Here is a 20,396-nt window from a genome sequence, read left to right on the forward strand (position 1 = left end):
TGTCTTTTCCTCAGAATAACTTACACTGTAGAAATGCTTCCATATGCTAAAGTTGGACATGCTATAATAAATGAGAAAGAAAAAGAGATGTCTTTTAGAGGGTAGTTTTCATACGCATACTAAACTACAGTATGCACAAATCAGTAATGTTGTCCCTTAAGAATTTACCATAAATGGTTTTCTTATTCTTGCTGCTGCTCTCTACTACAGATTGAGAGTGGATCTTGCCACAAAACAGTCAGCAGGAATTCAATTATGATTTATCTAAGTAATGAAAACAATTTGATAGCAATCGTAATTCCTATGTTTTAATGAAAACATATACTTTTTTTTTTCTCAAATCCTTTGTGTTCCTTGAGGTCCCAGGAGGAGACAATTTCCAACTTCAAAACACATATACAGTAATTACAGTTAACCTCTCTCTACCCGACTTCAGAGCAGTGGCTGGCAAATGGTGGGCCATGGGGCAAATCCAGTTTTTTGTAAATAAAGTTTCATTGGAACACAGCCATGTACATTTATTTACATGTTATCTATTGCTGCTTTTGTGCTACAAAAGCAGAGCTGACTAGTTGTGACAGAGACTTGGTAGCCCAGAAAGCCTGAAATAGTCACAACTGGCCATTTAGAGAAAAACATTTCCAACCCCTGTTTTAATATCTCCGTATTTCTTATGTTGCAGAAATAAATGGATGCTACTACTGCCAGTACTGCTTTTGTTCAAGGATTTTGGAGATATAGCCAGGCAGGATGACAGTCACAGCTCCACAGAGCTCCAATAAAACGTCAAGAAGAAATTCACCACCCAAGAAAGCACTGAGTCTTTTCTTCTCTGGGGTGAATGACAATGACAATGATCCTGGCAGCTAAAATGCGTATAAATATATTGAAGAACTGACCTAAAATGCATGATTTCCAAGTAAAGGAATCTATACATTATTTTGAAAAAATAATTTTTTTAATCTAACTTTCTACTGCCAAGTTTTTAATATTTTGAAAAGGAGGAACCATACACCAAGATGTGAAACTTTTTGCTCAATTTTTAAATTCAACATTCTAAAGTAAATCATAAATCATTTTTAAAAATTTCTCAGAACAAATACTTTCTTTAAGAAATATGGAGGCTTATCAAGCACATTATGGTACAGCTTGGTAAAGAGAATAAACATCATCAAAAAAAAAAAAGAAAGGAAAGAAATATGGAGGCAATACCTTTTTGTGAACCTTTTGTTCAGGCTACATTTAAATCATTCAGGCTAACTTGAAAAATTAAGAGAAACAGCAAAGTAAATTGACCATTTATAAAACATTTTCAGTTATGATGGTCTGTTTGAATAACAGCAAAAAAAAATGAACACTGGTAGATTGATTCAACTATTAGGATTAACAACCCTGATTAACTCTGAACACTAAGAAATAATACAACATAATAATGAAAATAGACAGTTGTCTTAGTCTGATCCAGCTGCTATAACAAAAATACTATAGACTGGGTGGTTTATGGAAAACTTAAATTTGTTTTTCACAATTTTGGAGTCTGGGATGTCCAAGATTAAGGGGCCTGTAGATTTGGTGTCTGGGGAGAACCTGTTTCCTGGTTCATTGACAGCAATGTTCTCCCTGTGTCCTCACATAGTAGAGGAGGTTAGAGATCCCTCTGGGACCCTTTCATAAGGGCATTTATCCCCTCATGACCTAATCACCTCCCAAAGGCTCCACCTCCAAATATCATCACACTGGGGATTAAGTTTCAACATATGAATTTGCGGGGACACATTTGGTCTATAGCATTCCATCCCTGGGCCCCCAAAATTCACACCCTTCTTGCAAGCAAAATACATTCATTCCATCCCAATAACCCTGAAAGTCTTAACTGGTTCCAGCATCATTATTAAACTCTAGGCCCGGAGTCTCATCTAAATGTCATCGAAATCAGATACAGGTGAGACTCAAGGTATGATTCATCCTGAAGCAAATTGCTCTCCAGCTGTGAATATGTGACATCAAACATGTTATGTGCTTCCAAAATACAATGGTAAGACAGGCACAGGAGAGACATTCCCATTCCAAGTGGGAGAAAGAGGAAAGAAGAAAGTCCAAATCCCACCCGGGGAAATTCCATAAAGGCTTAAGAATAATCCTCTGTGGCTCCGTGCTCTGCCTTCCAGGCCCACTGGGCCCATGGTCCTACCTGCACGGGTTGGGGCCCCAAAGCTTCAGGCTGCCCTGTCCCCACTGTGGTTCTCCAAGGTTGGGGTCCTGGGACCTGGGCTCAAGCCTTGTCCTTTGAAATGGGTGGAGGCAGTCATGTCCCCAAGGCTCTGCTGGGCACAGCCCACACCCTCCCTGGGCCACTGGAGCAGCTCCTGGCACAGCTGAGGAGCTCAGAGTGAGTGTAGGGAGTGGAAACCACCAAGCAAGGTGATGTGGAGATGAGCCAGATCTGGAAGGCACCGCAGCCCCCTTTGCATTCTTCCACTGTCCTGGACAATAGCTCCTGGCGTCTGTCAAGATAACTGACTAATCGCCTTAATCAAACGGTCTCTCGACCACACCCATAGTATCCTTTCCTGGACAGGCTTTCTCATTCTTTTCAACATGGATCTGCTGAAGATTTTCCAAAATCTTTAAGTTCTGTGTTCTGCTTCCTTTCCAGTTAACAGTTCCATCTTTAAGTCATTTTTCTCTTCTCACTTTTTACTATGAGCAGTCGAGAGAAACCAGGCCACTCCTTCAACACTTTGCTTAGAAATTGCTTTGGCTAAATATCTAATTTCATCGCTTGCAAGTTCTACCTGCCACAAAACACCAGAACAGGAACAAGCCAAGGTCTTTGCCACTTTATAACAAGCACGGCCTTTCCTCCAGTTTCCAATAACATGTTCCTCATTTCCATCTGAGACCCCATCAGAATGGCCTTTAACCTCCATATTTCTACCAATATTTTATTCGGGATTAACTTAGCTATTCTCTAGGAAGATTGAGCTCCCCTCTTTTCTTTCTCAGCTCTCACCTGAATCGCCTTTAAAAGTCCATTCATGGTGGGCTTCCCTGGTGGTGCAGTGGTTGAGAATCTGCCTGCCAACGCAGGGTACATGGGTTCGAGCCTTGGTCTGGGAAGATCCCACATGCCGCGGAGCAACTAGGCCTGTGAGCCACAACTACTGAGCCTGCGTGTCTGAAGCCTGTGCTCCGCAACAAGAGAGGCCATGATAGTGAGAGGCCCGCGCACCGCGATGAAGAGTGGCCCCCTCTTGCCGCAACTAGAGAAAGCCCTCGCACAGAAACGAAGGCCCAATGCAGCCATTAATTAATTAATTAATTAAAAATAAATAAATAAATAAATAAAGTCCATTCATGGCAACATAGGCTTTTTCTAGCATGCACTTCAAAACTCCTCCAGCCTCTACCCATTACCCAATTCCAACGCCACTTCCACGTTTTAGGTATTTGTTATAGCAGCACCACCACTTCTCAGTGCCGATTTTTGTCTTAGTCCGTTTGAGCTGCTAAAACAGAATATCATAGACTGAGTGGCTTACAAACAACAGAAATTGATTTCTCACAGTTATGAAGGCTAGATGTCTGAGGTCAGGGTGCCAGCACAGTGCCAACCTCCGGGGTGCAGACTTCTCCTTGTATCCTCACATGGTGGGGCAGCAAGCTCTCCCATAATGCTAACAAGGGCACTAATCCCATTCATGAGGACCCCACTCCATCACCTAATCACCTCCCAAAGGTCCCACCTCCAAATACCATCACATAGGGATTTAGGTTTCAACACACCAACCTGGGGGGCAGGGAGGACACAAATATTCAATCTATCATAGTTGCCCTCTCTGACTCTTGAAATCATGAATGGGGATGATGCAGTAGAGTAAAAGGGGTGTAAATTGCCAAGTGACTCCAACAAAATGATGCTTAGATCTTGGCCAGGTTTTCCATTCACTCAGTCAGTCTTTCAACAAGTATTTTATTGAGCACCTACAACAGGCCAGGCTGTATTCCAGGAGGTGGAAATTGGGGAGTGAACAAGACAGGTAAGATCCCACCTTCATGGAGCTGACACCCTAATGGGGGACACAACCCAATACAGGTTCACATCTGGCCCAGAAAGACAAAGTCAGAACATAATCCACAGACCTAAGATAAATTAGACTAATCAGACAAGAACATCAAGAACTTCTCCCAAGAAGGTGCATATCTAGGCAAACCTGTACACATACTCTTTTCTTGGCCCCCTTCTCTCCTGGACTTCACCTATGAAAAGCCCCTCTAGGAAAGGTTCCAACCAACTCAGTCACAGTTAGATACAAATGACTGACCTATCAGTCATCTCAGAAGTATCTGCATTTCATTACCTGTAGACATAAGGAGTTCCTAGGTAGGAGAAAGGGATTTTAGGGATCCTCCCAAAGTCATATCATGCATCTGTTTCTAAGGAAATATTAATCACACAACTGCTCTGTTGCAGGACAGCATTGGGCTTGTTTAGGCAACAGTGAATAATTCCCTTACTATGAAACACACAGAGCCTGAAGGGAAGCATGCTTGATACTGTCCATTTGTCCCTCCAGATGCTCTGTCCACCCTTCTCCACCTGGCCCTGTTGCCCAGGAGGCTGGCCTTTGAGCACTGCATTAAGGGATTTTTCTGTCTTCTGTCCTTTGGTTGGATTCAGGTTTAGGGAGTCACCAGCAGGAGATGGGGGGGAGGAGGAAAAAGAGGACCGGGTCCTTATTTCCCTGCTCCCTCCCTGCCTGGCCGCTGGCTGCAGTGTCCTTCTAACCGAAGATCATGGATGGCTCCCTCCGAGGGGTGCTCTTACATGGCTACGGCCTCAGCTTTAGCTGCAGCTCTCTCTCTAACCATCCACACCCATCCCCCTGAAGGTGCCCCTCGAGGGGGTAAAAGCTCCGTGTTGGTGCTCCTCCACTCCTATGGGAGGTAGAGTCTGCTCAATGACCTCTCCTTAACCGCCCCACTCTAACGGACACGGGCTACAAAGCCAGCACTGCTTTCGGATCAGAGACTGACTCTGGGCACCAGCTTCATTTTGAAGATCAAGAACTTAGGAAGGATAGGAAGACTGGTGAACATCCTATAAGAGGTGCTTCCTCTGAGAATCAGCGGTGACTCACCTCCAAATAGAACAAAGCTCAAGGTGGTGATGACTAGTTCAACCCCAGGCCCTTGGGCAGAGAAGGAAAGCCTCTGAATAGCCATGGCTTACCTTTCTGTGTTCAGTGGAGGGCTGTGGGCAGACGAGCTGGAGTCCAAGCAGCAGGAGGGAACCCAGGACACTGAGAAAGAAAAACAGCAACAGGCAGGGCTGTGAGTATGTTCCAGGCAGCAGCAGCCAGAAGGCACATCTCCGTCTCATCACTGGAAGGGAGAGCACAGTCCAACCCAGGCCCTGGATGTGACCCGGTGAAGATGCAAAGGGCCCCACAGGAGAGGAGACAGCTGCGGGCGGGGCTGTGGCATGAGGCAGATCTGGGATCAAACCCCACTTTACCGCTTACCGGCAAGGTTCCCAAGTCAGGACATTTAACCTCTTTCAGCCTCAGTCTCCTCCCTTGGAAGAGGGGGATACCACAGAAGCTGGCTGGAGGTCTGGGGAGGCCTGTATAAGATAACACACCGTGCCTGGCACAGAGTAAGTGCTCGTGCATGCTTGGTCCTCGTGGAGGTGGTAAGGTCAGGCCAGAAAGGGGGCTGCTTCTCCCAGGGAAGTTCCTCTCCCGCACTCCAGGCTTTCCTCGGAACCATTCCTCTGCCCGTCCTTGGCCTTTCAGTGTCACATATGTTCTCCATGGGTGGGATTAGCTGTGTTAAGCCCCACTGTCACCAGCCCTGATTAGGGCTTGTCATCAAATAAAGAGAAGGTGTAGAAATAGGAGCCAGCTGGCCCCGAGACAGCAGGGTGTGCTGGGAGAGCGTGAAGCTTTGGATTCAAACACATCGAGGCCAGAATCCCAACTCCGCCATTCCCATCTGGGTGATCCTGGGTGAGCCAATGTCTCTGGGCCTCAATGTTGTACCTTCTGTAAGGATCACTGAAGATAACAGAGATGAACACGCCCGGCACAGCTAGTTAGTCAGAGGAGAAACAAGTACTGCCAATTAATTAAATGCCTGAAGCTTCCTGATGTCACATAATCAACAGCATTGTTTGAAGCATCCCAGGAAAAAGGCCACTGGTTCTACTTAGTTGTCTTTTGAATCCTTTTTTTAAGGGTTTAACCCTGAGGGCAGTTAGGTAACCCAGTGCTTCTCAATCTTTTTGAGGCCTCTAACGTAATTGAGAGATGTGAAACATGCCCTTGTCCAAGGAAAACTCAAAGTGTAGAAGCGGGCATGAGGAAAACCTGTCTGAATCTGTGGGGTAAGGCCTGTGGAGCTAGAAAAGCTCCCACCATCTCTGAGAGCCCTAAATTCCACCCTAACCTTCACTGTGCCTGAAAATGAGACCGGTCCTAGCAGACCACACAGAATGGATGTGGCCGGACTGGTTAGGGACCGTGTGGTGGGACAAGAAGCAGGGGGGAAGGGATATGTACCAAGGTGTTACATGCATCCTTTTTGTTGTTGTCTTAGAGTCGCACTGAGGCCCCAAAGCTAAGAACCAACGGGACGACATACACGCACATTCCAAAGAGAAGGGCTGCGCCGTGTACTCAGGACCAGAAACGGAGGTGCCTCCCTCTGCCCCCCGCATCCTGTCCCGCAGCCCCTCACCCTAAACCTTCAGGCTGAGCAAGGAGTGGGGTGTGGGCTGGAGAATGGGAGAAGTTTGCTAGGGATGCAGGAATGCTGAGCACAGCCCCTCCACCCCCCTTAGGGGAGGAAAAGTTGGAGCTCTTCCTAGCCAAACAAGGAGGGCTACCATTCGAGAGCTTGATCTGGACCCCCCTGGGTTTGGGGTATAAGGAGCAGTGCTTGATTTTCCCCTGAAACGTATTTAAAGGCCAAAACCTGGCTGGAGTGTGTAGGAGGGCAGAGTGGTGAGAGAGGGCTGGAGTGGGAACAGCCTATGTACCTGGAGCTTACGGGGGCAAGAAAAGCTGGGGTTCTCCCAGGGAAAGCAGGACGTAGGTTCTCTGGCAAGGACCTCATCAAAGCAGATCGCTCACCAAAAGACAGGTGATGTGTGGTGTGTACCCACGGGGCCCAGGAGCCGGGGGAGGCGGGATAAAGAGGCAGCCAGTACTTGCACAGCCTGAACCAGGGGATGTGCAGCAGGAGATCCCAGTGAGGGGGAGGTTCTCCAAAGGACCAACCAAAGGGCCCTGAGAGGAGAATCCACAACATAGACATCAGCCAAGCCAGGACAGCAACACCAGATGACAGCGGGCACTGATGCTATTGAGATCCCCTTCGCCCAGCTATCTGTCCCCTCCCCTGCTCTGTCCTGGAGGAACTAATGAGGACCAGAGGGAGGGGGCCACAGAGGGGAACTAGGAGTGTGAAGAAACCAGCCAAGGCCTCTCTTCCCACCACAGGGGCCTGAGGCCAGACCAGGCCCAGGATGGGGGAAAGAAAGAAGCTTTAAATTGGATGAGAGACTGAAGATTTTATATCTGACTAGACTTTCTTTTAATGTAGCATATCTGTACACGAAATCCTTCCAAGTAAGGAATCTATTCAGAAAAATATAAAATTAGTGGTGAAAAGAATCAAAGAGTTGATTTATAACTTGCTGAGGCTCTAGGCCAGTGCTGTCCAAGAGAACTTTCTACAACAATGGAAATGTTCTCTCTCTGTACTGTCCAATGCACAGGCACACGGATCTGTGCTGCTCAGCACACAGGGGGCTAAGGGTGCACGCCTGGATGGTGAAGTTACTGATGCCTTAGATTCATCCAAAAAGTACTCAAGGAAAACAAAAACTAAAGCTACTGAAGGAAAACTAAAACTTCTAGAAGGATGGGCATTCAACCATTAAAGCTACCCCCCCTCCCTCACATACACACATCTTTTGGGGCCTTTTGATACTTGAAAGAGAGACTGCTCATTAAGCCTGCAATGGACCAGAAAACTGCCTAAGCTGTCTTCCAGGCACGGGGCAGGGGTATCTAAAGGAGAGGGTGTGAACACAGTGATGGGAAAAGAAGAGTTATTTTTCTAGTTGTATCCTTACCGGATCCAGGTGGTCCTAGAAACCAACCTAGGACATGTGCATCACAATTCGGGAGTTTATGCTCCTTGGTTACATGACCTTGGGCAAAGCACCTCTGCACCTCCGTTTCTTCATCTGTAACATGGGAATAATAGAACCCGCCCTGCCTACCTCAAATGAGTTCATGTGCAAGAAAGCACATTATGAAGCCGTGCCTACAAATCTGAATCGTTTGTAACACATTCTGGCACTGTTTACTCATTTAAAAAGAAAACCAGATTGGTGTGGTTTTGTTAAGAAAACAAACAGCAGCTCCAGAAATGCGTTACACCTCAGCCCCTCAAAGTTCTTGGCACACACCTAAGCCACATATTTGTAATGCAATCAGGAGCCGTTTTGCATAATCACTCATCCCAGGCTGCACTTCCATAACAGTCTGGGGACTTGGAGTGGGAGAGGGAGTGAAAGATGGGAGAAGGGAAAATTCTAGGTTTCCTGTTGTCTTGGAGGGACTGCATTCCAGGGTTGCCTGGTCAACTCTACCCCCAGATATGGTTACAGGTCCTTCCCTCCCCACGTTCAGGTGTCTGCCCAAAGGCGTCTCTTCTCCATAAGGCTTTCTTGACCCTACAAAAAACAGGACTCCCTCTCCCAGCCCAGCTTATTTCTCTTTCTCCATAGCACTTTCCATTTCACATAGTATGTCTTTATTCACTTAAGTTTCTTCCTCTGCCCACTAGGATATAAGGTCCATGAGATCAGGGAATCTGTTTTGTTACTACTTTATCTCCCAGCACCCAGGAAAGTGTCTGCTATATAGGAAGAGCTTAATTCATTGAATTAATGAATGAGGCTTCATCATCTTATGACCTGTGAAAGTTCAAGATAAGTGGAAATAGTGTGGATTAGTGGATTTCAAAATGTCCAAAGTAACTTTGGGAGCTTTGCAAAGCTCTTTTATGAGGGATTTATAAAAATCAGTGTGCTTTTGAGTCTCTACGTGACTTTCCAAAAATTCATTCTCATAGGATTTACACAAGGTCTGGCAGCAGAATGTCTGTTGGTGCTTTTGTTGCAAAAATGCTATGCAAGTTATGTTTAGATGTTCAGATGCTTCTTTTCCTCATCAAGCTGGGCCCCAGTGAGGCTAAAATGCATAGGGATACCCAATAAAATTCTTGCTGGAATAAAACCTTAGTTAGTAAATGGGCTCTGCTCTGAATGGAATAGAATAAATTCCCCCAGAGGGGAAATTATTCTTTGGGCTGCAATCACAGCAGCCAGAGCAATATATAACCCCAGGGGCCAGATGAAACTTGGCCAAGGGCTGTAAGTTTCCCACCCCTACTCTGTAGACTCCGTTTTAGGACACCTCACCCTGCTCACACATACCTATCTAATTGCTAGTCCACAGCTGTGCCCACACCTCTTTAAAACACTGACAATCTGGCCCAAAGCCTTGTTCCTCCTGACCCAATTCGAAATTAATGTTTGGGGAATGGGAGAGCATGTGTGTGTCTGTGTGTGTGCGACTCGTGTGTTATTCCACTTTGATAGTTTGCTTTGGCAAACTGCTCCCAGCTTGCAACGTTTTGACAGATTGAAGGCTACCAGGGCCTTTGGCAAACAAATCACACTCTCCCCTCCAAGCGGTGGCGGAAGCCACATTTCTAGCAAGACTTTCCGATTCACCTTGCAGGAGAAGCAGCCCAACATTTCACACCAATCAGAACAACAACAACAAAAAAAGTTATGCCGTTTACCCAGCCCTGTTCTAGATTTTAAACACTCCAACATTTCATTTCCTGTAGAAAATAATGCCCACTGAAATTTGGTACGAGATTGACATCACGGAACTGGGATTCTGCCCTTGTGTATTCGCCTGGGCCAACCCCTTCCCACCCCCCTCCCCCAATCATCCTTGACTCCAGTGAGGGTGGATCATGTCACAGCCTCTGTGTACCTCGGATTATCTCAATGAACTCAATGCCACTTGAGCATATCAAGTCACAAAACAAGCAAAAGAGCAAAAAAAAAAAAAAAAAAACTTACTGTTTTCCTTTTCAGTTAATACAACCCAAGAGATATTTTGGGAGCAACATGATCACGAATAAGATTATACTGACCTTCACAAAAAAGAGCCAAAATCTTAGCATCGAAGTGAAATCTCCACCTGCACTCTGCAGATCAAAAATTTTTGCTAAGCGTGCATTTTACTGTGTTCAACTCAACCCTCTGCCTTCCTCTGACAGCAGTTAAAGAGTAAAGGCAGCAAGAGAAGGAGATGGGTTACAAATGACATTAGCCAGAAGACTACGTGGTTACCACTGACCTCAACGCTTACAAGTATAATTTCATTTAATTGTCAAAACCATCCTATCAGACACTTTGATTACACCCATTTTTCAGGCGAGGAATTTGAGGCACAGAAAGGCTAAGAGTCACTTATTGAAGGGCACACACACCTAATGAGTGGCAAAGCCTGATTTCAATGCCAGAAGTCAGATTCTTGGCCTGGACCCTGTGCTCTGGGGCCTCCTAGGACACAACACACCTTGAAACCAAGCATTTGCCATTTTATTACATCACTTTTCTTCCTCAGTCTGTATAAGGCTGTGGCTTCACACGTCTGTTTTACTTTCTGTCATTGCTTGCAAAAAGTAATCAGAAAATAAGTGGATACAGTAAAACTTCATGCATCCACTCTCACTAGACAACAGTCTAAATTTTAAAATAATTGAAGCTTACCATTGAAATCCCAAACTTAAAAAAAAATACATTCTGTTTCCTTGCCCTGCTTTCTCGTACAGAATATGCTGTGCTTAAGCAATCTGTTTAGATGGCTCAGAGTCACCAGAGTGAGTATTAATCAGTTTGTGCAGCATAAGGTGGCGGCCTTGGAGCAGAGCAGCCTGAGAGCACCGTGGAAGCCTGGGGCTTTCTGAATCCAGCTGGCCCTTGGCCGGCTCCTCCCTACTGTCAGGCAGGCTTCGCTTACCTTCCTACAGATAAGCCTGCGCCTCTTAACTCGGCTTCCTTCGGGTCCGCCTTGGCCTCGGAAACCGTTAGACAACCAAGCTGCAGCCAAACCAAGATCAAACAGGCTCAGGGAAAAGGCCTGCCTGGCTTGCGTGGAGTAAATGTTTCCATTTTAGAGCATGGACTTATGGACACCTATTCTAATTGCCTATTGGTTTTTATTGCTTATTTCCAGGTTCTCAATTCTCACAGCCATTTGTGTTTTCTGGACTGGGGTCTCTGGAAAAGTGAGGTGTTCTGTCACAGCACAGCTTTTTAAGACACAAGATCCTTTGGTAAATTCCCCTGCTTCATGGTAGGCTTCTTGAGGAAACGGTTCTGATACATCTTTGCAGCAAGCAGGATGACCAGCGCCGTCTTGGTCCAAACTCAGGGCTAATCAATAGCAAGTGAATAAAAGAATGGAAGGAGAGAATGAAGTGAGGGGAGAAAGAAAAATGAGAGAGAGGAAATGCCAGACAGCAGGAAATACAAAGTGCTGCTGTGACCGACACTTTCATCAGTAAAGTGTTTTCTAAGTACATCCCAGAATTCTCTGTTGGAAAAACAGAACTTGGGGAAGGAAAAAGACAATCCTAAAAGGTGGGTTTCTACAAGTTGGAGACATTGATTCTGATCCCGGGGTGGGAGGGGTGTCAATGTTAACCTGAGTCATATAAATTCACTTGAGTATACAAGGAACAGGTAGCTGGCAGCTCAATGATCACACCTTGACTCCACTGAACCCTTTTTGGTACAGAAGGTTCTAGCAAATCCCACAGTCAAGTTCTGAGTGATGAGGATGAGTGCCAGGTGCAGCACTGTGCCAGGCATAAAGAAAAATCAATACTGTCTGAACGCCTGCCATCATTTTACAGGGGTGGGTTTGCCAGGGCAGTCCTCCAGAAAACTATTTTATTTCCTGCTAGCCTCTATGCCTACCATTCAGATGGCTCCTACCGGGCTTCCCACAAAAGACTCCAGCAGGTTCTTCCTTGCTACACTTGTACTCTTCTGCATCCACCAGATGAGTTGTGTTTATATGGAGTTTAACCATGGTCCCAAAATTGACAATGCCAGGGCTTTGTAATTACATAAAATATTCAAATAGTACACAGGCCCCTGAAGCAGACTGCAGAAAGAAAGAGTAGTTGGTAGTTGTTTCTACACAAACGAAGCTGAATGCTTTGGAAAGACTCAATAAAGGCAAGTTGCCAAAAAAACCCAAAAAAAAACTGGCAAATTAGGTGTGGATGAGACAACTGTAAATGATTAGGGGCAAAAATAATAAAAATCCAGAATCATTCTATACTCAGATTGCTTTGCAAACGTCTTTAGATTCCCATTCCACTTTAAAGAAACCCAGATGGAAACCTCAGATAATGCTTACGGGTGTGGTTTGTGCAAGAAAGACAATCAGGGGTTCACGCTCAAAGAAAAGTCCTTGGCCCCCATATCAAAAACTTGGGGAGTGAATGTACATGTGTTTTAAGTTAAAAATAAACTGTTAAAGGTGTGTGTCTGTATCATTTGTATGATCTTCTGCTTTAACCTACTTTTATAGTTAACTGAAGATCCTAATCAGGAAAGAAGAATCTTCTCCTTTTTTTCTCTCACACGAAAGATAATTATTAACTTATTCATTCAATATTCAACAAATATTTATTAACCATCAACTGGATAGTGGTTTAGATGCGGGCTACACAAACTCAGCCCTGCCTTATTGACACCCTGAAGTTCAATACTTAGGATCCCAGCCTGGCCTCTTCTCTTCCTCCTCCTCCTCCTGCCCCTCCCCCTCCCACTCCTGCCCCTCCTCTTTCCTGTTTTCTTCCTGCCCATATTTCTCCTCCTCCTTCACCCCATTTCTTGGTCACTGGCATAAGGACCCTAATTGATCCCATGACCCTTCCCAATTATCACATATTTCTCTACTCCGAGGGGAGTCTCAGTTTTCATTCCTCAGCTATCACTACTTTGGGCATTCTCTTTCTCACACTTACAAGTAAACTTTCTCAACCCCCTTCCTTCTTGTTGTTTGTATTCAGGATCTCTTTCAGTTCCCGAAGAACAGCCGCCTTTCTCTTTCTCATTTCCTCAATCCCTTCTGGTTGTATTTCTCAGCGAAGTAGCTGACAGGCATTACAGTAATATTACTGTGTGTATCGAGGAAAAGAAAAGCCTTACTTTTCAGAAGACTAAAACCAGACACTTGACCTAAGGCCATCAACCTGTAAAATGATCCAGAACTTTCCTTTGTAAGAGCTATAAAAATCACCATCTAACCCCGTAATCCCTCTAATTACATCGGCGTTTCTTCAAAAACTACTATTCAAAATAAGAATCCCCGAATCAACTTTAACCACTTGTTTGGCATTTTCAATAATTTTGTTTTCCTCTGGGTTTTCATTTCAAAGATAAATTGTATCAACTATACAAAAGCACTCCATGAGGTAAAGAAAGAGCCCCTGATCAAGCAGACTGGCTCTAAAGAGACTTTGTTGGCTGGCCATGGTAGGTGGCCATCTTCACTTGTTACACGGCTTCTAGGGAGAAAACTGAGTTTCCTTCCACTCAAGTACTGAAAAAACACACAAAGATGTAACTGTCCATACAAAAAAAAGGTGAATAATTTGGAGCAAGTCTTTAAGAAATATATACACTTCTGTATTACTTAGTGCCTTTTCCTCTCTAACTTGTAACAGGTGACAAACCTTAATCTAGCCTTGACCAATCCTTTGGTCCAAATGGATTTCACTTGCCCTGAATTTTGCATGGCATCCAAGTCTTGTCCAAGGTTCAATGGCAACTCGCTAACCAGCTCCATCTAGAGTTAAAATCTTAGCGTCTCTTCTGCTACTGGGTTTAACCGTGGTTCTTTTGCTTACTACAGATTCTGAGCAGGGCAGAGACACTCTTGCTATGTTAATACTCAGGGCTTCTCCATCTCTTTCAATGACCGGGAGGCTGGCTTTCTGTTTCCCTGTGGCTTGGCAAGAACTGGGGAGGGATTTTTAAAGAAAATCTCTGCATATCAGAATTGTGAATCCCCTTAAATGCTTTTTCCTCTCAGGGATTTTCTTGGCAGCTAACTCCTAATTTTTCTCTGGTGTTTTCTCTATAGGTAGAGAAATCCTCCAGCTTTTCCTATTGATCTTTATGTATTTGGTTGCCTTGATAAGTATTTAAAAGCCCTTAATATTTGTGTTTCTCTGTGTGCTTCTCATCTACCAATTTTATCAAAGACCTCTCACTCTTTTTTTTTTTCTCCAGTTGTGTCTTTTGTTTTTTTAATCAGTCATCAATTTTATACACATCATTTTATACATGTCAATCCCAATCGCCCAATTCAGCACACCACCATCCCCACCCCACCGCAGTTTTCCCCCCTTGGTGTCCATACATTTGTTCTCTACATCTGTGTCTCAACTTCTGCCCTGCAACCCGGTTCATCTGTACCATTTTTCTAGGTTCCACATACATGCGTTAATATATGATATTTGTTTTTCTCTTTCTGACTTACTTCACTCTGTATGACAGTCTCTAGATCCATGCACGTCTCAACAAATGACTCAATTTCATTCCTTTTTATGGCTGAGTAGTATTCCATTGTATATATGTACCACAACTTCTTTATCCATTCATCTGTTGATGGGCATTTAGGTTGCTTCCATGACCTGGCTATTGTAAATAGTGCTGCAATGAACATTCGGGTGCATGTGTCTTTTTGAATTATGGTTTTCTCTGGGTATATGCCCAGTAGTGGGATTGCTGGGTCATATGGTAATTCTATTTTTAGTTTTTTAAGGCACCTCCATATTGTTCTCCATAGTGGCTGTATTAATTTACATTCCCACCAACAATGCAAGAGGGTTCCCTTTTCTCCACACCCTCTCCAGCATTTGTTGTTTGTAGATTTTCTGATGATGCCCATTCTAACTGGTGTGAGGTGATACCTCATTGTAGTTTTGATTTGCATTTCTCTAATAATTAGTGATGTTGAGCATCTTTTCATGTGCTTCATGTGGCCGAAAGACCTCTCACTCTTAAAGTAACCATAGCTCTTTCCCCCAGAATATTTTGAAAAGCATTTAAACAAAAGACACTCTAGTTTTTGTTTGTTTGTTTTTTTCAGGTTAAAATATATTTACGTGGCCCTAGAAACAGAATGCAAAATGGTTTATGAGTACCTGGCTTATGAAGAAGGAGACTTGATGGAAATCTTCAGCTGAGCTCTCCCAGAGACTCTCCCGTCCTCATAACTCACGTTTTCTTTCCCCAGTCCTTACAGCAGGACTGTTGGAGAAACGTCCTGCTGAGTAGCTCTGTTCGAACAATCCCTTCAGCAGGACCATAATCCTGGAGGCCTGTCAAGACTTCCAGAGTTCTGCCCGCAGGGTAGCAAGGCCACATCTAGCTTTCAACAACTCCCACCCTGCTAATTTCTAATCTGTGGGCAATTTCTCTGAAATAATGCACAGCTTGGAGGTGAGCCCGCCAAGCCTCCCTTGAAGGGAGATGGCCTCCGTATCACAGATCATTACAGAGATTAACTGCAGGGGCATCAATTAAAATTCCAAACATTAAGAAAAAAAAAACTTTGCAAAAGGGACTTCTCTCAAATGAAGCCCTTCTTGTACAGCCTGGGTGGCCACAATTTTGAGGGTCTTCAGTACTCGTAGGGGCCTTTCTGATGGCAGCTAGATTTACACTTGCTTACCACACGGGGAAACTTAGGTTTTACCTGCTGCTCTTTTCAATCCAGTTCAATATATGACTGTGACCTCCACTTCTGTGTCTCCCCTTGGGTCCTGGTGTTCAAATATGCTGTGGTCCTAAAGTGACCCAGTGGTCCAACTGCACTTCTCATTCCCCGGTGGTTTTACAGCAGTATGTTGGAGCTTCCACAAACTGGATACATATTTTATGTCTTGAAATATCTTTTAAACTATGTTTTAAACTATGGCTAAAAAAATGCACCCATGCTAATTTAGATTAGATACCAAAGACTAACCCTGAAGAGACTTGGGCTGCTCTGTTCATGGCTAGATTCTGCAGAAGCCTCAGGATGGAGCTTTTCCTGCCTTCTCTGACTCTTTCTGACACACCTGTTTATGTCATTGATGAAGAAGCTTATAGCTCTGCATGGGTCTCTGGACTGCAGACCTGCACACATCAATTCATGTAAAATTATACAGGCAGTTACAGACTAAGCTCACACACACACACTACACTCAGCGAAATGCCAGGCATGGGCCTAAGAGCATCTGCCTGGCAAATGCTCTAGCCCTGGTTGGGCCATCACACGTGGCACCGTCATAATAACATATTACAGACCGTTTTACTTTTCAGTGTAAGTTCTGGGCATTTGGGACTAACATATAGTTAAGGGGGGAAAAAAAAACTACAGGATATCCTTAGTGACTCAACTTTGAAACAAAAAGTTCTTCCTTTCCCTTTCTAGATTCTGAATCAATTTCTTTAAAGAGTATCCTGAGATTGCAAAATGAGCTGCATTGAAGAACTGTTACCAATTGCCATTACTTACCTGTATGGATCAAGATTTTCTGAATACTATGCAGCTAAAACCAGTCGCAAAATAAACTAGATGCTGAGACTGATGTACAAGCCATCATCCATAAATCTGATTTCAAATTTTGATGTTTATCCAGACAGACTCATAAATCTCATAATGTGTAAATATTACAAACTCAAACATCTAAAATAAATTTCTCTTAATAAAATACTGTCGTTGGCTATTTATATGTTGAGATTTTTACATAGGATTTTGATTGAAGAATTTTTAAAGGGGTCTATCATCTTAAGGAAAGTTTGAAAACAGCCTTGATGCTAGAGCACCGAGCCCTTTCCCTGACTCTGCACTGAGGGAAATGAGCAACTGGAGTTAAGCATTGATTTTCTGATTTGCATATAGAGACGATACTACTTGTTCTACTTACTTTGCATGGTTGATATCTGTATCAAATAAAACATACAGGTGTTAAGTCATAGATGTTTTGAACAGAAGGGACCAGAGAGGTCACCTTCTAAATACACTGGATCAATTAAGTCACAGTCTGTGGGGATACAGCCAGAGGACAATATTTTCTAAAGTTTTTCAGGTGATTCTATTGTGCAACCATGATAAATATCCACCAATCCAGTGACATCTTTATGTAAAAAAAAAAAAAAAAAAAAATCTGAGTCCTAGATGTTTCCCAGCAAATAGCAGAGCACAGCATCGAAACTAAGTCACTTGAATCTCAGTCCAAATACCTCTCACCACAGCACACAGTTCCCCAGGCCCCAGCAGCCTTTGTGAATAACAAACTTACTACACATATGTACACAGCATATCAAAAATATCTGTGAGATGCAGGCCCTCAAAGCTAGTTATTATAAGAAATATATAGTAAAATTCAAATATCAAATTTCTTATTTCCCTGTTCCTTTTTTAAAAGGTCCTCCACTTACCTGAGAGACTCCAGGAAACAGGGAACCATGATGCTGGGTATCCCAGGAAAAGCAAGGGTTCCTCAGAGATGCTGCCAATTTTCTGCAGACGGGGGTGGCACTCAACTCCTACAGAAGAATAACAATGCTATTTTTAGCATCGTTTGCTTAGGAAGATTCTAGAGCCTAAGATTCTGCAGCTTAACTTGGCCAATTAAACCAGAAGTAAGCAAATGGAAGACATTAGGACAAAAATACCATTGCCCAGTTATGCCCAATTATGGTTACCAGATTGCCCAAATGAAAGCAGATTATGTATGAACATGAGGTAACAAATTTATAGGACACTCAGCACAGTGACTGACCCATAGAAGATGTTTAATAAACTCCCATCAGTATGACTACCTCAGATTCTAAGCTAAGAGCAGAGCTGGCATTAGGCAAATGCGCGTTGGAAAACTTGCTCCATCCATTAAAGGCTACTTGACCACAGGAAAGTCATTTCACCTCTGTGTCTTGGTTTCTCCAACTGTACAGTAGGGGTAAAAATATAGCCTAACCATAAAAAGAAATGATGTCTGGATACATGCTACAAGACAGACGAACCATGAAAACATTACACAAGTGAAAGAAGCCAGATGCAAAAGGCCACTTATTATATGATTCCATTTACAGGAAATGTCCAGAATAGGCAAATCTATAGAGACAAAAAATACATTAGTGGTTACCAAGGTCTGGAGGGTGGGGAGGGGCTAATTCGAGGGTCTGAGGTTTCCTCCTGGGGTGACAAAAATGTTCTAAAATTAGATTGTGATGATGATTGCACAAACCCTGTGAATACACTAAAGAAAGTTTAATTGTACACATTAAATTGGCGAAGTGTATGGTATGTGAATTACATCTCAATAAAACTGTTCAAAAAATATGGCCTAAAGAACTGTGGCAGATTATGAAGATTAAATGAATGGACACATGTCATACGCTTAGCCCAGTGCCTGGAACAGAGGACGCTCAATTAAAAGTAGCTCTGCGGAATTCCCTGGTGGTCCGTGGTTAGAACTAGGAGCTTTCACTGCAGTGGCCTGGGTTCAATCCCTGGCTTGAACCCCAGAGTTTTCCAAAATCACTGGTTTCCAAATTCTTCTCAGGACTGCAAATTTCCTTCTCACTAGAAACGGGAGGTGGGGGATAAATTACAAGGACTTACGAAAAGACAGTCAGGAGAATCAGAAAATTCCATTTGCAGGGGGAAATAAGATTTTTAAAGTTACCACCAGCCCTTTCTGGGGGTTATTAAGAAAATCAACCCTCTTGAATGTAATCACCCCTAATTAGCCATCAGCAACTCATGAAATTACTCATGGTATTGAAGACCCTTAAGTTCTTGGGTCTCAGCCAAAAGTTACACTGAGATCCACCAGGAAGAAGGCCAACAAGTGCAAATTGGAACAGTTAAAACTCCTCTGAATCCGAGGCACGGTCTTCTTGCTCTTGGCTGGGAAGCGGATATGCACAAAGACGGGATTTAACTTGGGAGTCAGATGAGATCTTTGCCAAGCTCCTGATAATGATCAACTAATCAGTAATTATTTACTCATGTGGGGTGCTCAGGTCCTCTCCAAGGTGCTACGGAATTCAAGAGATGAGGCAATGCAGAGTCTTGCTTTACAACCTAGCTTACATGGATAAGATTTAGGGACATGGAATTGTGTGGGAAAAGGTTGGTGTTATCCAGAACAACACAGGGTAAATAGTGTTATACAGAGACCCTGAGCATAAATCAAGCGAGTTCAAGAGAAGGAGAATCACTAGAGAGGGCTGGTCAGGTATCAGCAAGGAAGATGAGACTGAACATCAGCCCTTAGCCTATGTGGGTTACAAAAGAACAATCCAAAGAGTGCAAGAGTGTGCACATTGTAAACTGAAAGACCTGGATCTAAGACCAATACCTCCATTTATTAAGCAGGTGACCTTAGGCAATTAACCCTTTTGGCTTTCAATTTCCTCATCTGTAAAATGGGGATACTGTCTATAACTACCTCATAGGGTTGTTGTGCATATCAGATATTTATTGAGACTCCAGGACCTAGGTGCTAGATACACACACACACACACACACACACACACACACACACACACGCCAGGCATGGTCCCTGCCTTCAAGGAAATTACATTCTACAATAAAATTTATAAAATATTTATAAAAATAAATTGTGATAAGACCTATGGAAGCCAAGAAGAAAGTGCAAGGTGCTTCAGAAAGTATACTGGGCAGTGGTCAGAGAAGGTCCCTCTGAGGAAGACCTTTATGCTGGGCCTTGAGGGGTGAGCGGGAGTCAGGCAGGTGAAGAGGGAGGGGGGCATCCCAGGGAGAGGGAATCGCACATGTAAAGGCATGTGAGGAACTGGGAGGAAGAAGGAAGGAAGTAGCATGGTGGGAACGTAGCAATCAAAGGAAACCCCAGGAAGAGTTGACCCCCTACTGAGAAGTAGAATCCACAGAATGTGGAAAATGAATGGGTGAGGGGGGCAAGGGAAAGAGGTGTCAAAGGGGACTCCCTCCACCCCCTCCAGATTTCTGGTGGACTGAGGTAGCAAAAGGAGGTGCTGACTGAGCTTTTTTAGTTTTGTCAGGAAAGGAAGGGCAACGTTGAGGGAAGAGGGTGTGCTATAAGGCAGTGGTTTCCAAATCTGACAAGAAGTCAACCAGAAAAACATCTTAAATGATCAGAACAGTTTGAAAATAGATTTACAACCGCTGCTGATAACCATGAACCTCGTTCTATGTATTTTGCCTTCAGAT

General features: G+C 43.9%; 1 protein-coding gene across 2 annotated transcripts in view; it reads right to left on the reverse strand.

Annotated features, from left to right (window-relative positions):
• Positions 1-20,396, reverse strand: part of THSD4 (thrombospondin type 1 domain containing 4) — a 583,087-nt gene that overhangs the window by 535,578 nt on the left and 27,113 nt on the right. For both annotated transcript variants that reach the window (XM_036844549.1, XM_036844548.1), the window contains exons 2-3: positions 17,615-17,722; positions 5,234-5,303 (exon numbers count right to left, since the gene is read on the reverse strand). In XM_036844549.1, the coding sequence (XP_036700444.1) occupies positions 5,234-5,303; positions 17,615-17,643 (99 nt within the window). In that variant the 5' untranslated portion in view covers positions 17,644-17,722. The remainder of the gene's footprint in view (positions 1-5,233; positions 5,304-17,614; positions 17,723-20,396) is intronic.

The sequence above is a fragment of the Balaenoptera musculus genome, chromosome 2 (genome assembly GCF_009873245.2).
Source record: "Balaenoptera musculus isolate JJ_BM4_2016_0621 chromosome 2, mBalMus1.pri.v3, whole genome shotgun sequence".
Lineage (NCBI taxonomy): Eukaryota > Metazoa > Chordata > Mammalia > Artiodactyla > Balaenopteridae > Balaenoptera > Balaenoptera musculus.